Source organism: Pseudopipra pipra, chromosome 2, assembly GCF_036250125.1.
Source record: "Pseudopipra pipra isolate bDixPip1 chromosome 2, bDixPip1.hap1, whole genome shotgun sequence".
NCBI lineage: Eukaryota > Metazoa > Chordata > Aves > Passeriformes > Pipridae > Pseudopipra > Pseudopipra pipra.
In genome coordinates, this window is record NC_087550.1 from 80,346,780 (window position 1) to 80,364,180 (window position 17,401).

Genomic DNA, 17,401 nt, shown 5'->3' on the forward strand with positions numbered 1-17,401 from the left:
ACACGTTCCAAAGCTTCCTGGTTCATCTCCAGTGCTTGTTGTAGATATGCGGGTCCAGGTGCAAGCTTAACAGCTGAGTTTGGCTCCAGGGACAGCCATCTTCTCCTTCTTGCAGGACATGGGGAGTTGTGGTTTTTTTTCATAACACAGCTTTGCATGCTGACTGCTTTTAATACACTGGTTGCTAATGCTCTTCTTCTTAGGTGTTGTAATCCTGCTTCTTCCTTGTAGACAAGTAGGTGGATTGCTAATGAAGGTGCAACCATGCACTGTGATCCTGAATGCCCTCTCTAATTATAACAAGTAAGCAAAGAGTAACAGTAATTTTTACTGAAAGGAAGATCTAGCTTGATTAGACAGCCAAGTGGGAACCTTTCTTCAGGTCTGTACAGTCTCTCTAATTGTGCCACCATGCTTCCCATGTGTTATGGACACCACTCAATCCTTATGAGCCATGGCAGTTCAGAGGTGGTTTAGTGCCAGTGTATAAGTAGTAAGGCGGCTATAGCAGTGACAGAAAAATTGTTCTTAGACAAGAAAAATCAGCTGAACCATGGTGGTGCAGGAAATAGTGTTTCTTTCTGTAGACTCAACAGTCTGTACAGTGATACGTTGCTTCATAGTTCAGCAAGGTGAAGGTCTTGATTAATCTGAGCTGTCTTCCTATGGAAATGGGGTCTGTTTTTTTATTATTATGGAAAATGTGTTGGCTCTTTCCATAGATAAAGTACTTTTGACTTGGACAGGAATTCTTTTGTTTTTAGAGGACAATATAGCATTTCTCTCTCTTCACACCACTGCTTGATCTGGATGTTGTGTTTTAATTCTCTTTTAATGACACTTTTCTTCAAATTGGAAAAATTTTCCTGAGAACACCTGGGTTTCACTTTTCTGGAGCATCTTCCTCAGAATTACTCATCCTCACCCCTTTGGCATACTTTTGCATTTTTGAGATTAATTTGCCTCATTTTGCTGAATGGGCGTCACAGGTTCTCCTTACTTTGTTCTTTTGTTTGGCAGATCATTTCACTTTCTATTTTCCCACCATCACCCACTTATTTTTCTGTGAGCTCTGATGCCTACCTGCCTCCCTTATCTGTTCCTTAGCGATAAGAGCCGACCTATTGCTCTCTACAACTACTTGAAAGGAGGTCATAGCAAGGTGGGAGTTAGTCTCTTCTCCCAGGTAACAAGCTATAAGATGAGAGGAAATGGCCTCAAGTTGCACGAGGGAATGGTTTAGCTTGGATATTAGGAAAAGTTTCTTCACCAAAAGGCTGGTCAGGCAGTGGAACAGGCTGCCCAAGGAAATGCTTGAGTCACCATCCCTGGAGGTATTTAAAAGACATACAGCTATTGCACTTAGAGACATGTTTTAATGGTGGACTCTGTAGTGCTGGGTTAATGGCTGGACTCGATGTTCTTAAGGGTCTTTTCCAACCTAAATGATTCTGTGATTCAGTGATTTGCAGACATCTTTGCTTTTCTTTCTTCCAGTTCACATTTGAATTTCTCAGGGTGTTTGGAACACTCCAAACTCATCCTTCAAGCTTTATTCTTTATTACTGGGTTTGCTTTTGCGTCCTGACTTCATGGCCAAAAGTTTTCTGTTCTTCTCATCTAAGAATGTGCTGTCAAAATATCTTTTTTTTTTTTTTGTCAGATTTACGAGTTTTCAGTATATCCGGCCTTAACTCTTGTATTATTTCACTACCCACCCAAATTTTGCCTTCGTCCTCATCTGTGCCTTTAGTCTTGGGACTTTAGTTCTTTGGTGAAACCTGTTAGATTACATTTCTTACAGATACATATTCTAGAGAATGCTTACCATAGTGTAACTAGATGTTGTAATGGTCTTCTCATCATGTCTTATCTTCTTCTGCCTTGGCAACCATTCGGATAACTTTTCCTGCTCCTACCTTTAAATGCAAGAGCACTAAAAAGTGGGAAAAAGCTCCCAGAGACCTCTCACACCTCTCAATTCATCTGAAATGTCCACTGCGTTTCTGCTTTGTTGACTTTCCCTGTTTTACCAGTGAGATTTTTATGACTAAAAAAGTACTAGAATTACCTTCTGTAGGTTTATTTCACAAACCTGGTTTATGTGAAGGATTGAGTTCTTTCTTTCCTCTCTGCTGGAGTAACATTGCTCTAAAGTTGCAAAGAACTGTTCCTAAATAGCTACAGTGGGTAGGGACTTGCATCTGCGTTCAGATTTCTGTAATAGTGACTACTATCTCTGGGAACAATATGTTCTCCATACATTCAGTAGTGGCAAATAGGAAGTTTTAGCTTGCAATTTAGTGGACCTGTTTAAAAGAAGTACTTTGGGGGACACAAATTGCTACAGCAAGTGGCTTTGATGCATTCTTTCTCTTTTTCTATCCAGAAAGATAAAATCACTCAGGCTTCACTCAATAGGCCCAGATTTCTCCTCTAAGTTGATCTTATGCTTAGCAGGTTTTTTTTTTTTTCTTTCTAGAAACTGTTGCAGTGAATATTGCTTTTTCCTTGAAGGATTATTTTTTTTTTTTTTTAGCCAGCAATCTCATTTCTGATGAAGTTTTAAATATTTAATAAAGCAATTGGTCTGTAGAAAGCACTATTTGCATTGTCTTTGTGTTTTACATGATGACTGAGAAGATTGACAAAGCAGTATTTTGTGTAATATCTATATACTTATTTCCAAAACAGCAGAGGAGAGATGTTTTCAATTTTGCATAGAATTCCCTACAGTACTTATCAGGCTTTACAGTCTTAACCTTTTTAATCAGTTGTAAAAGATCCTCTTACTCTCTGATTTATATAATAGACCTTAGCTTTTCTATTTTTTGCTTCATTTGACTTCAGAATGTTTCCAAGGCTATAAAAAATTGACATTTTGGTAATCTTATTTTCATCTTAAATTTTTCCATGGATCAATGTTGACAACATTATCACTTTTGAAACAGTGACTTTTAAAGACAGAAAAGATTAGACAAAATCCTTAAAACAAAAGAGATACAATATTTAATATTAAGCATATTACTGAAATTTTCCTCAAAACCTTATTTACTGAAGTTTTCAAGGGATTAGTCATGTGTTTTGAATTCTCCAGCTGCTGGAGAACTTTTAAAGTTTTCTGGGGAACACTCGGGACTCCTTCTTCTCTCTCCTTCCCTCTTATAAGAGAGGAAATATGGGAAGAACTGCAAGTTATATAAAACTTCCCCGGCACTCCCGGAGGTTCATCTTGTGTGGTAGTCTAATTGTCCCTGCACTAATGTGAAACATAAATTCTTGATTCCTAGTATCCATTCAACTTCAAGTACCTCTTTTGCCCATAGGTGGTGTTTCCTCTTGTCCTATCCAGAGGGTTGAGGCTCTTCCAGACAAATCAATATTTTCAGTGGGCTGCTCCACTGAGAACAGACACAGACTTCTGCATTTTGTGTCTACAATTTAAGCACAGACGTAAATCTGTGGCAAAATAAAAATCTGTCAAAATGAAGGTCAGTTTCAGCCAAACCAGAAATCTTGGCAGGAACACGTCTTATTTCACAGGGATTCTTCTAGAAATTTTGGGGCTAATTCACACTATAAACCTCATTTCTTGCTCTCGGAACTAGCAAGAATATTAAGGTATAGGCATTTGTTTTAGAATTGAGCTCTTCATAACACCTTCTTGAGTTAACAAAGTAAAATAAAATGCCTACATTTTAGTGTTTCAGAGCACTATTGTGTTTGTCAGGAAGGTTTGGAGACTGATCTGTAATTCAGATTTCAATCCAAATTTTCTGTGGCAGAGATAGCGAAGCTCTCACTACTAGGCTTTGATGACTTGTTGCACGTATTTCAACTAGCTTGAAAACTGCCATCACTAATTGCTGGGTTTTATTCAGGTCATCCAAACATCATAAATACGTGCAGCTCCTAATTATACCTGTTCTCTCTACCTCTGTCTTACCAGTGTCCGCGTCAGTGCATGAGGTTGTATCAAGACAGATGCTCAAAGACAGTGTTACTTTCAAGGACTTTAAATAAGTACTCACCTGTAGAGTGATATATAATGTGCCTGGCTAGTCCTTTGATAACTCTTGGGTCACTGGTTTGTTATTGCCATGCACTCTTCTTGAAATATGTAAACTCAGGGTTACCTGCAACAAAGAATTTACTACTGATACTTGAAGTCATACAGTGGGGAAATAAAGGATTGTGTTGTTTTCTAAAGATAAAGTTTGCATTTAAAAATCTGTTAGTCCTTCATTCAAACTGCTTCAAAAGCTGTTATTTCTTCATTCCATATTGTGCACTTTTCCTCAGAGACAACCTTTTTGGGTGCCAGGAAGAAACATTATTTCTCAGATGACATTACATTTGGGGAAAAGATTTTAAGAGCTGTAAGACACTGTCTCTATGACAGATTAAATAGAGAGCCTTGTGATGAGAAGCTAGTCCACAATCTGGTCAGTTGGCAACAAAAAAGGAAAAATTTGCTTAAAGAGTGAAGGGCAAGAGCATTTTAACTTGGAGAAACTCAATAGATGATGCAGTTGCTAGGTAATGTCTTTCGTTTCTGCAAAAAGTCTTTAGGTGAAAGCTAATCAATAAGGTAGATACAGTGTGATGTCATTTGTTGCCATGGTTTCTGAACTTAGCAGTCTTTTATCTGCAAATAATATTGATGGTTGCTATGCAGTTGAATATTTTCATATTTTTTTTGCCATTATAAAGCTCTTTAATCTTAGCTAAAGCTTCGAAGAGCAGAGCACTTAAGAGTTTAAATGTTTTAATAGATAGGCTTCTATTACAACCCTAAAATATCTTGAATTTTACTACCTAATAAACAGCAGGCATCAGGAGGAAGTGAACAAGGTTAACATTTTGATGATTAAATTTCCACAAAGCGGTTGACATTTTCTAGTAAATTAATCTGCAAATTAAATATCTCTGTGGAATTAGTGCTATGACTCATTACATGGCAGATCATGTTAAAAAAAAAAGGGGTAAGCAGTCAGTCCTCCGGATGATAAGGCAGTCAAATGTATAAAGCTCTAAATGTCTCAGAAACCATCATGGCTTCTTGAACAATGGCTTTGTGTTTCATATATCTTTCACTGTTGGATTGTTCCTCTTCATGAACTTGGCTTTGGCTAGAAAATATTTTATAGCAGCTTATGCTAATCATTGAAGAGTCGGACAGGCTGAAAGGGAAATGAGACTTATTTTTCCTGATAGATGTTGAGGTGAAGGGAAAGCATTTCCAAATCAGATCCTTTAAATCAAACATAACTTCATTCTTAATATTCTATGGAGAAGATGTTAGTTTTAGTAAAATGCTGTGTATCCTTTGCTTGATTTATTAGATCTCTTTACAGTAGTTTTTCTTGATAGTTTGAGTTCTTGAAAGCATTTTGGAGGGAAAAAAATGAAAAGAGATAAGGAGAGGAAGAGCAGTAAAAAATCAGATGATGGCTTGCTGAATTCTAGGATTTGTACATCTTTGGTGATGTTTACCATGCTGTCTAGTTTTTCTCTTTTTCCCCAATGTATTCCCTCTCCTCCTCTTCAATTTCCACTGTTCTCTGCCTTAACAACACATTTCTTTACAAAGTGCTTTGCCACCTTCTTTCTCGTCTTCTTCACACATCTCTCCTCTGTGTGGTGATATTGACTATCACCTTTCTTTCAAACGGAGAAGTAATTGCCTTCATAGTTCTACTTGTCTCCTTAATATAGTGAGTGAATTGGCAAGGATGCCTCCCAAATGGGAGAACCTGAGGAAGATGTCACCAGGAAAAGTGATGCATACAACTAAAATCCTACTCCTGCAAAGTGGGCAGGGGTGTTCTTGATGATTCCTCTGCTGGAACTCCTCTAGAAAGTCCCTGTCGGCCATGCAGAAACACAATAACAGCCTTCAAGGAGTGTATCCTCAAAGGAGTGCTACTGAGAGCAGGCAGATGGAGGAGATATGTCAGCTCCATGATGATCGCAAGTATCAAATTAACAATCTCAAAAAGATACTAGCAATGCAGAAGTGTTTCTTATCCAAATGTTTAAAGAGAGGGAGGAGATTAAAAAAAAAAGAAAAAAGAAAGGCAGCCTGGAAAAGGAGATACAAATCAGTAGTGCTGATCAGCAAGAGCTTTAAATGACTATCTGATGCTAAATCTGTAAAGTGGTGCCATCGAGTGGAATTATCTAAAGAAGTATTTCACTCTAAGGCTGTCACAAAGAAAAAGCATTTACTTCAGATGTCATATGCCAACTGTGCAATCAGGCTTCCAGTCATACATGGTGTGTGTTCTAAAGCTGGGGGGCAAGTCTCAGCCATTTGCAATTGCTCTTGCATAACGCTTGCTTTTACGATACTAGATATTCGATTGCTTGTGCTGTTGTGAGAGTTTTGTTGTTTGGGATAACATACTTTTATTTCTTGAGATTTTTTTATTTTAGGGCTACTTGTTTTTTGTGTTTTGGGGTGTTTTGTCCCCCTTATGAAAAAACTAAATTGTCAGACAATTTTTTAGTGCTCTTTCACATCATCAAGCAATCGAATCTGTAAAAGATTAAAAGAAACATACCTTTTCTGTCTGAGAAAATACCCACACACCTCATTATATGATAGACAGTTGGGTATTTTGTGCCAATGAACAACTTCATAAAGCATACATACAATAGCGGAAAGTCTCAGGGAGCTTTAACAAAAGAATTTCTTAATTTGTGAATTTCTGCTGTTTTTAGGCCAAATATTTGTGCCAACAGCCTTTACAAGACACTGAGTGTAGGTGATAAGTAGACATGGGAGTTTAAGTATCCACTCCTAAAAGAAAAGGATAAGAGAATCTGTACACATAAAATCTCCAGAGCCACCATGACATCACTGCATTGTACACACCTGTAAAGCCTTTCAAACTCTTCCCAGCCCTTTCACATGGGACTATGATGTTCCATGTAATACTGGTTGACCCCATGTCACTGAGAGCTTAATACAGGTCTGGATTAGGCTTTTCAAGCGTGATATGGAAATTAAAATAAAAACAAGCGTAACAGTAAAAGTATTTAGTGAAAGTACCCTGGCCTTTGAAGTCACACATGGGCCTACGGTGAGATAATGCAATCTGGAATAAATTTTACCAGCTATAGCTACAAGTCTTCAAAGCATATGATATAGTTACATCACAGTAGTTGAATACAGTAATTTCAGCCCTGTTGATAGCGCTGAATGTAGTAGATGATGCAGTTATTGCAGTTGAGGGGTGACTAGTAAGACTAAGAAAAATACAGATATTTAAGCCAGCTAGATGCTTCAGCTATTGTTGATGTTACTTAAATAAAAATCCCAGAACTTGCTGCTAGAAGTCGCTTCAGTGTATAAAATTCTTGAAAAAAAAGTAGTACAAAAATCTGAAGTTTGGAAATTACTTTAGATTTATTAAAGCAATTTTCATTTCACTCTGTATGATTCAGCTAAGCTCTTCTCTGGAGCTTTTATATCTTTAGTTGAGGTCTTGGGTCAGTCATGCTGCAAATAATCTCTTTTTATGAGTAACTCAAGGCGTGTTTGCTTTCTGTATACTGATCTAGAAACAGAAAGTTAGTTCCCAATAAAAATCTAAACAAGCAGTTCTTTTAATAATTGCAGAATGTTTTTTTCTTAGGTATGAGGAGATAAATGCACAAAATTTTTTTCATAATGTACTGCAGAAAAACAAAAAAGGCTTGTTGCTTGAACATTCTGTGGAAAACACAATTTTCACCCAACTTTCAAGAGATCTTCACAAAAACAAGCCCTCCACCTCAAACCTGCAACAGCCTAATAGAGAAATCCTGTGCAGACTAAGCAAGGAAATCCTTTTTGGTTCTTGTAACTTGTACTGAGATAAGTTCATAATGCTTTTTTAGGAGAAGAAATATTTTCCCAGCATAACTAAAGACTACAGGTGACATGATTCATATCTTGCTCGCCTAAAATCCATGCAAGAAGCTAATCCCCAGATTTTCATCATTTGGGTGAAATCAGTCAGATATTCGTGTATTTAAAGAGGTTTTAAGGACACTTTTGCACGTACTTAAGATACTTTCAAAAGTTCGCTTTTTCTGGCACCTCATAAACTATCCAGCCAACCAGATCTAAGAATTGCCAGCGTTTAAAACACAAAGGATTCCTCTATGTAAAAGGCAGATTTTTTTTTGTCTAGTCAGTACGATATTTTTATATGATTTTTTTAAGCCATTCTAGGTGAGGGAATTAATTCCAGGCTATTTTGGGAGTAGGACATGCAGAACACAGGATGCATAGCTACTGAGAAGTCTGTATTTGTTTTCTGTTTGAGTCTCTAAATTTCTCCACATTGATCAAGCTCAGCTGGAGTGTACTGTTCTTAGCACCTCTGACTGAACAAGACATGATGATATTGTCTGCCCTATTTTTGGCAAGCATTGCATTTTGTTTGCCCATTTTGTGGTGCTGTTTATTCCCTTTACTGGTCTTTTTTTCTTCCACCGTTCAACCAGTGAATTTTCTTTTACCTTACCTGAAACTGCTGTATGGTATTACTTCCTTTAGTCAAATCTGCTTCCCCTCATCCACTAAGTCCCCTGAAACTTTATGATCTTCTGTACAAATCTTCCAACCCCTCTCCTCTGATTTGCCATTTCTGAACATTATTTCAGATCATCTTGTTCACATCCAGCAATGAAATGAGTTCTGCTGGCAGAAAGACACAGCAGCTTTACTGAATGTGCTCAGGTTGCTTGAGATTACTTGATAACAAAGAAATTGCAATTTCTGATAGGCAATGCTTTCAGGTGTTAAGCCTGGGACAGCCACAGGGCAGAAAAGTCCTTCCTAAAGGCGCATTCCCTTCTGTTTATCATTGGCCTGGAACACCATCTTTCCAGGATGACAGTGAACCTGGTTTGCTTTTAGCACATTCTCAGTGCAATTTGGTACAGTATTTCTTACACATTAAAATAAATAAATAAATAAATAAATAAATAAAATAATTAAAAATAGCTTTATTTATTTGTTTTCATTTAGAAGATAAAAATTCAGTGTCCTGCACAGAAAAATCCTTTACGTTGTAGAGTTATAGACAGGAAAAGGCAATGAAGTACATCTTATTAATCTTATTATATTGTGTTTATTTTTGCATTGAAAGCTATTGCTATTTCTTCCTGATAATTTTGCTGGCAACAATAGGGTAAAAATGCTTTATTACACAAATTATATACTTCTATCGCAGTCTTTTAAAAGGAAAATTACCTGTACAAAGGAGATTTTCAGTCAGTCTATGTAGGCAGCTGGAATTGGTTTGAATGCATGCAGCTAATGGTCACAGCAATTTGCGTGGGAGCAGGTTTAATGTAAATCTAGACACTGCTTACTTTGGTTATGCTTTCATAAACGTTGGACATGAGGAATGAAAAAATGCTGTAGTAAATGGTGAATAAAATCAAAAGGCATTTTTTAGAATTCTAGAGTCAATTATCTAATGAACTAATGTGTTTTGATGAGATATGGCGCCTTAATTCCCTTTAAAAACAAAAAAACCCAACCTAAACTGATCTTTTTTTTCAATCTTCAAGTGCTAACAATTATTAGGAATAATTTAATACTCCTTCTGACATCAATGGAAGGAAAAAGTGTGAGAAAATACTAAAAGTGAGGGCAAATAAATGTCTTGTATAATTATTCTATTCTTGGAACGTTGCATTGCAATAGGTAGGTTAAGCTTTTCAACGCTAATAGCTAATACAACCTCCATCATAAAACTCCCTTCATCTGAAGCCATCAGATTATGACATTTACTCTCCTTGTTTAGCTAGGAGGAGTGGATACCACTTGCTGTAAAATGTCTGAGGTCAACTGATTTCTTTTTACTCAAGTGTAGCTCTTGCATAGAAGGTTGAGAAGGTGCAGAATATAATAGTAATCCTGTATTTAATTGTTTCTGTATGTCCTGGAATTTAAAGAGAATTTAGGATGTGTTTGGCTTTCCTTGCATAATCAGGTTGCTATGGTAAACATGTTATTCTATACAAAGAAAGAGCATGTTTAGTAAGGTGCTAATCCTTTTCAGTACAATGCAAGCTTCAAATTATTTTTGAATGATTGAATTTATTTGGTAAGTGTTTTATCACAACAACTAAGAGAAGAACATCACAGAATAAGGTGTGGCTTCTGATATTTCAGTAGCAGATACATCCTATGTAGTTAGCTGTTCAGAATCAATAGGACTTTAATTCTCAGTTAAACTATCTCCTCAGAATGAGCCCACCTTACACAATCTAACCAAAATCTCAGTACTTTTGGAGGCAAAAGATTATTTTGAAGCCAGTAAAAAGTTGCAATTATTAAGTGTCACCACTAAATTAATTAACCTTGTTTCTAACGCTTGTCTTGTAACGTGTGAAAGTAAAGGAATGATAAACTAAATAACTTGTGTATCAATTTCAGCAGCGGTGTACTAAGCTACTGTAACTGTATCTTTGAATATTTAAAAGTGAAGAAATAGTTCAGAGAAATCAGAAATCCTTTTCTAGAGCACTTGCTGACTGAGGTTTTTGTCTATTTTCGAGACACTTTCAGTTCTGCTGATGTCTGCAGTCAGATGATCTAAACCATACTCTGAACTTAGGTGGGAGCCAGGCAAAATAAAATATGAAGCACAGATATTAACAAAGAGTTCAGGCTTTTTGAATATATGTGTTTGTGCTTTGTTCATTAGCTGAGAAGACTGAGAAAGTAAGACCTAAATTCCCTTTGAGCTTGTATCTCTTACCTGAAAAAATGTGCCCTATCTGTCTGGGGATGGGCATCCTTCCATTTTTCTGTTGGTGAAATTGTTGCACATTACATGAAATGAATAAACATTTCTTGCAGCAAGGACCGAGAGGAACCTGTTCCCATTGCAGCGTAAGTGACTGGCCACTGGGCTCTCCGGTCATTCTGGATTATTAAATTAAGCATTACAGAAGATTATGCTTAATTACAGAACATGCAGAATCCTCATTACAGGGCCTTCCTTTGCTCATTCCTCTGGAGGATTTTCCATCTCTGATGACTCCTCTCATCAAAGCAACTTTTGCTTAAACTGATTTTGTTATCCTTCGGGCATCCTCTTTATTATAGCAATAGCTGGCCACGATACCACTGTTAAGGACTCTTTTTTGTTTATTTTATAGAGTCTTCACAGCAGATAGGTCCTGTTCATCAGGTACTTCTCTGCCCATGGGTGACTGACTGTTCTTTGGGACACCGTGATGTGACATATTTGTAAAAACAACCATGTTGTCTAAGGTGGACGCATGATGGAGAGCCCTAAATAGTGACAACTTAGACTCATTAAAATTCTCTGTATATTTCAGTACTAAGGAATTATTTTTTTCAATTTCTAATTTGGCTCTTCTTGACAAATAGTTACAGCTAAGAGAATGAAGACAAATTCTTCTGTAGACAATCATATCTTAATTTTTGACATGATTACTAAACACAACTGTATTTAGTGATGTGGTAGATGCACTTTCTATAAGTTTCTTTCTGGAATTAATATCCCCATATAATTGCCAATGCAACATAGTTTTTAAACTATGTATATCATAAAGTTATCATGAAGTATTTGCTCTAATTCTCTTTATCAGCATGACTTTTTAAAAAATTCTTGCACTTTATGTCTTTCTAGATTGAATTCTGGCATATAGAAGGTCAGCTCAAAAGTGTATTTGAGGCTTGTAGCAGCTATAAAATGAACTGAGAATTTTTTTCCATAACTAATAAGATCCCCCACTACTCCAACTGAATTAGACTATTAAAAACAAACAAACAAAGTAAAAAACAAACAAACACTAAGTAAAACCAAATCAAACCAAAACAAAACCTCCCAAATAAATATAATAAATTTACCTTATGGAAAAAAATATTAAGAATTATCTGCCAGTAGGTTAACCTAAAAGGTTTTATTGTCACAAAACTTACAGTTAGAAAACCTCCACTAAGGTTTTCATTCAGCAAAATATTTCTGAAAATGCTAAAAAAATTAATGTAGTGTGTGGTTAACTATCTGGTTACATAATGAAAGGCTGCACTTGGAGAATTGCTTTTTCGTTTCTAGAAATATTGACTAATTGTAAATTTGGGTTCAGTCAGTAGAGCAGTGGGCAGGCCCAGGCTGAGACTCACTCATGCTGTGATTAAGTTAAATCAAGAGGAGCAGGCTTTTCTGCATCCTAATCCATGTCTCTGGTGGGGTTTTTTTACACATAATAGTCTTTGCCATCAAATGTATTAGTTTGGTCCATGGTTTGGGTCATATTTAGAACATTCTCACACCAGTATTGCGTTGAAACAATTTAAAAACTTACAGAGGCAAACCCTTAGAAGTTAGGGCCAGTGTTACCTGAAATGAGATTGTCTCAGATATATGCAATGTAAGACCTGTCCTTGATATTAATTTTTTTCACACCTGACTATTTAGCACTTTCAGCACTGAGGGTTTTGGAGTGGAAGATCTGTTGGAGCTTGGATAAATCCGTTGGCTCTTTAAGCTCTGGGGAGCTCTCCTGTAAATAGGTTGATGGAAGGGGAGACTGACAAAGGTTGTGCTTTTGACTTCTGTTTCCTGAGATCTAGACAAGAAAAATTATAGGCATCTGTGCTTTCGAAATGCTTGACAGAGTATTTGATGAGTTATGTTTCTGCATGAATAGAGAGTATCTTAGATAACCCTGTGCGGAGACTATTTAATTCTGATCACATTAATATTGGAGTTTCTGAGGTATGTGCTAAATATTTTAGATCAATTATAGAGGTTAATTATGCAGATAAGCATGGGCCATAGCTCAGTTATACTAAGTTCAGATATGAAAAGCATGCAATGCCAATGATTCCTTATTGTTGCTGTTTCCACTAAGATATAACAGTGACATACTGTCCTTCTGGTTGCCATGGAGGAGGAATAGTTTTGGTTTGCTATGTTTTTGTTTGATTCGGGTTTTTTTTAATCATGTTTATGTGCACACTTCAACTAATACAGGGTGACTTGTAGTTTGTCTGGGGGGGTAGAGTGTAGAATAAATTTAGGTTTTCATTTAATTTATTTTACTTCACTGAAATCATGACTCTATCAACTGTTTATTCTTACAGGGAGATGTGAATGCGGCCAATGCACTTGTTTCCCTCCAGGAGACAACAGAGTTCATGGCAAAAACTGTGAATGTGATGATCGACAGTGTGAAAATGCAGAAGGAGATGCCTGTGGGGGTATGTGTTCACTTAATAAAAATAAGAACATAACATAAAATAACAATAACATAACTAAATCTTGACAGTTTATAACTTTCTGTTCTGCTTGATTTTATAACATAATGTCACTATATACGATTGGCATAATTAATTATTATTAATAGATTGCAGATTTTTGTAAGAAACAATCTCTAGAAATATTGAATATGTTAGTGAATATTTATTTTAAGACTTCAGAAATACTAACACTGAAGTCGATTAAACAAAATTAGTGGCATAAATGTAACTGCTGTAGTATATCCAAATTCTATCAATGTCCAATAGAGAAGAATACATTTGAAGACATTTGAAGAAGAACCTGAAATATTAGGTAATTTTACTTTGTGTTTAGTACACCTGATGTTTCACTATGTTGTAACATACCTAAAGGTATTAATGACCAGAAAAAATTTTAAATGTCTCATAGTCACTGACAGTGACTATGTTTTCTAAAAAAATCGTAAAATATATCGTGAAAGAATCTAAAATGTCTGAGAGACAGTGTCATAGCAATTGTAGATGTAGATGGTTTATTTTAGTGTTGACTGTGAAAACCTTACTCAGGTAGTTTTGGATATGTAAATATATATATGCCATATGGTATTTCAAAAGGAGGTGAGTAGTATTTATCTTAACCGCTGTCATTTTAGGTCTTACTGGCTTTATTTTTAAAATGACTCTTTGATTCTAAATATTAATAAAGTAGTTGGTATGAACAATGACACATTGTATTATATTCCTTATTTCAATGTAAGAAAAAACGTACTGTTTCGTGATCCTTGTGTACATTAACAATTTTGACTACAGCAAATATTTCTTCATGCTGTCTTCCATGCAGATTGTAGATATATATAGAAAATTGTGATTTGAATATCTAAATAGCCATAATAATAATTTATAACATTCAGAGTAATTCGGTAATAGGAATGTCTAGGAAAAGAATAACTTTGAAATTTAATTTTGTATAAAGGGCATAAAAGTGCAGAAAAGCACTGAAAAGCTATGTGATATTTATTATCAGCTAAATAGTTGGGAACCAAAATTCATTATCATTCATGCTTAAAAATATCTCTTCTGTTAATATCACTCATATTTTACATTATTCAACAACAGTGTTTCAGTGTTAATATTGCTAATGATATTGCACATTTTGAAAAATATAGACAAGAATTCCATTCTTCCTTCTTAGGAGGAATACAGAGATAATTTTGATTTTTAATGCTGGCTAGAGCACCTCACACTTAAATGAATAATCACCTCAACACCTCAGCCAGTGTCCAATTTTCTACTGTTCACAAGACAGTCTAGATTACACTTTTACCTGAATAAAGTCTCTCCTTTAGTCTAAATTGCTTTGTCCAAAGAGAATAGCAGAAATGAATGAGTTAATTATTTACAATCCATATGCTTTAAGCATATTTTCGTCATTTTGGAGCAACAAATACAAAAGAGAGACCGGTTATTTTTGTAATATTGGTATTTCATTTCTTGTTCTATTATATTTATGAATATAATTTGAGATCTTTTCAGTTTATTCTAGATTTGGTTGTAATTAACTCCTTGAAGTATGTTCTTATATTGTTGTTATTGCATGATTTCATTCTTTCTTTCATTTTTTTACAGATAAGAACTGGTTTCCCCTTCCTCTGGTTCTGTTTTCATGCCACTGAAATGTTTCTTTGTTTGCACTTTTTTGGTTCTTCCACATGAAGTGTGCTGAGATTCAAATTAATCATGCAGTTCTCTTCCATACATCAGTTTTCCTTCTCTTTGCTGCTGGAGCCCTGAAATGACTCCTTCCCTCATTTATCCTCTCTCTCTCTCTTTCCTTACTATTTTTTTTTTTTTTTATTCTTTCTACTTTTTTCCTTCTTTTTTTTTGCTGCTGTCAGATCCCGAAACATTATTTTTTTGACCATCCAGTAGACACTGGATGTCTGTGCTTCTGATCCACCTGCCTCAAGAGGCCACCTCACACCGCAATAACTAAGGGGAGCACCTATTTAGATGTAAGCACTAAGTACAGAAATGTTTATCTTCAGAGGGTCCTCATCAGTTGCAGGTTTCTGTTCACTCATCATTTAGCAACTGAACTCCCCTCACCTTCCCTCACCTTCAAACTCATAAGATGAACCATTTATTCATTACACATTTTCTTTCATCTCTCCTGCAGTTTCATTGAAATGTCTCTTCCCACAGTTTCTGACCAAATGTAGGAATTTCTGTCACTGTTTTCCTTTTCAGATCCTCAAGAGCCTCCAATGTTACTGGTAGCTTTCACCCTACTCTTTAGTAATAGTCAGATGTTTTTCTTGGCTATCCCTTTCTTTCCTGATCACATTTTGAACATTTCCTTTGGTATACCATACTTCACCTATCTCTCTTTTTTGGATATTCTACCAATTTTAACCTTATTTTGCAACTTATCTATTCACCGAACTTCTCTCATTAATTTTGCACTAATAACAAACATATCTCCCTCTCCTCTTTTTGGATTTGTCCATGTTTCCATCTCAGCCTGAACTTCTTGACACCTTTTGCTGACTGCTTATTCCTTCCTCTTTTCTTGTCCTCTTTTCATTACTATTTTTTCTACCACTGTTGCTACCTAGGCAATCACTGTCAATACATAAGCCCTTGGTAGTAAATCTATCTTTGGAGAATTATAAGCTGGACTCTGTGAATGTGCAGGGTCTGACAGTGAGCACTGAGCGCCGGTAAGCACAAAGAAACACCACCAGTGTTTTCAGATTGAATGCATGCTGAAATGAGAAACACGAATGACAACCTAAATGATTTGAATAAGAATTGTTACTGGCTTCCTCTGACCATCAGAGATTGATTAATAGCTTGCTTTCCAGACCAGCTGTCCATGCAACGGTAGAAAGACCTGAGGGGAAAGATATGATAAATTAGGGTACAACCAAGTGAGACCCTATTACCATGTTTCTGTATGATCGTGGTGAGTCATTCCCTTAAAAATTCATCTGTCCATCAATGCAGTACCAGGAATAGAGACACTATGTCTCCACAACGGTTGCAAGAGAACTCAGCATAGATTTCACTATAGCACTCTGCTATTAGAAATTGATTCATATAATTATGAAATCATAGAATGATTTGGGTTGGAAGGGGCATTTAAAGATCATTTAGTCCAACCCCTCCCTGTCATGGGCAGGGAATCTTTCACTAGACAAGGTTGCTCAGAGCCCCATCCACCCTGGACTTGAACATTTTCAAGGGTGGGAAATTCACATCTCTCAGAAACCTTTTCCAGTATCTCAACACCCTAATCATAAAAAAATCTCTTCCTTATGTCCAAGATAAACCTACTATCTTTCAGTTTAAAAGTATTACCCCTTGTTCTGTGACTACAGACCTTGAAGTGTCTCTCCCTCTTTCTTATACTCCCCCTTTATAATATTGAAAGGGCACAGTAAGGTCTCCCCAGAGCCTTCTCTTCTCCAGGCTAAACAATCTCGACTCTCTCAGCCGTTCCTCATAAGAGAGGTGATCCATTCCTCTGACTGTTTCTGTGGCCCTTCTCTGGACCTGCTCCAACAGGTCCATCCATGTCTTTCTTGTACTGAGGACCCCAGAGCTGGACACATTAGTCCAGGTGGGAGAATGGAGGGGGAGCCTCACCTTCCTTGACCTGCTTTCCAGATCCTTCCTTTGTGTTCCCCTTCCTTTATCTATGCCTCTGTACAGAGACTTATTAAGCGATAGCTGGATGAGATGTCTTATGCAGCTTTTTTGAGATAGGCGTGTTCTACCTAAAAGCCCATTCTCTACAGTTCAGTTTTTTTCAATTATGTAAGATTTTTCCAGGTATATTGCAGTGCTGATCCACAGAAATATTTAACATTACATTTTCTTTGGCTTTACTTGGTTCTTTGAGTCTTTCTTGTGCAAGTTAAGTCATTTTGGTGCACCCACGTGACCAGAGAATGTCAAGTTCTTTCTTGGCAAGTCTATGCCACTGATGTACACCAGGCTGGATATTTATTTGTCCTCTATCCTGATGAGAGATACTTTTCTTTGCCCTCTGAGGTTAAGGCTGTGCTGCTCACTGCAGATGTGTCCTGAGCTGTCAAGTGTTATTTATTCCCCTACTGTGTCCAATCATGTTTT

General features: G+C 36.4%; 1 protein-coding gene across 2 annotated transcripts in view; it reads left to right on the top strand.

Annotated features, from left to right (window-relative positions):
• The window catches only part of ITGBL1 (integrin subunit beta like 1), a 139,032-nt gene that overhangs the window by 103,287 nt on the left and 18,344 nt on the right, over nt 1-17,401 (top strand). For both annotated transcript variants that reach the window (XM_064646098.1, XM_064646099.1), the window contains exon 8: nt 13,130-13,246. In XM_064646098.1, the coding sequence (XP_064502168.1) occupies nt 13,130-13,246 (117 nt within the window). The remainder of the gene's footprint in view (nt 1-13,129; nt 13,247-17,401) is intronic.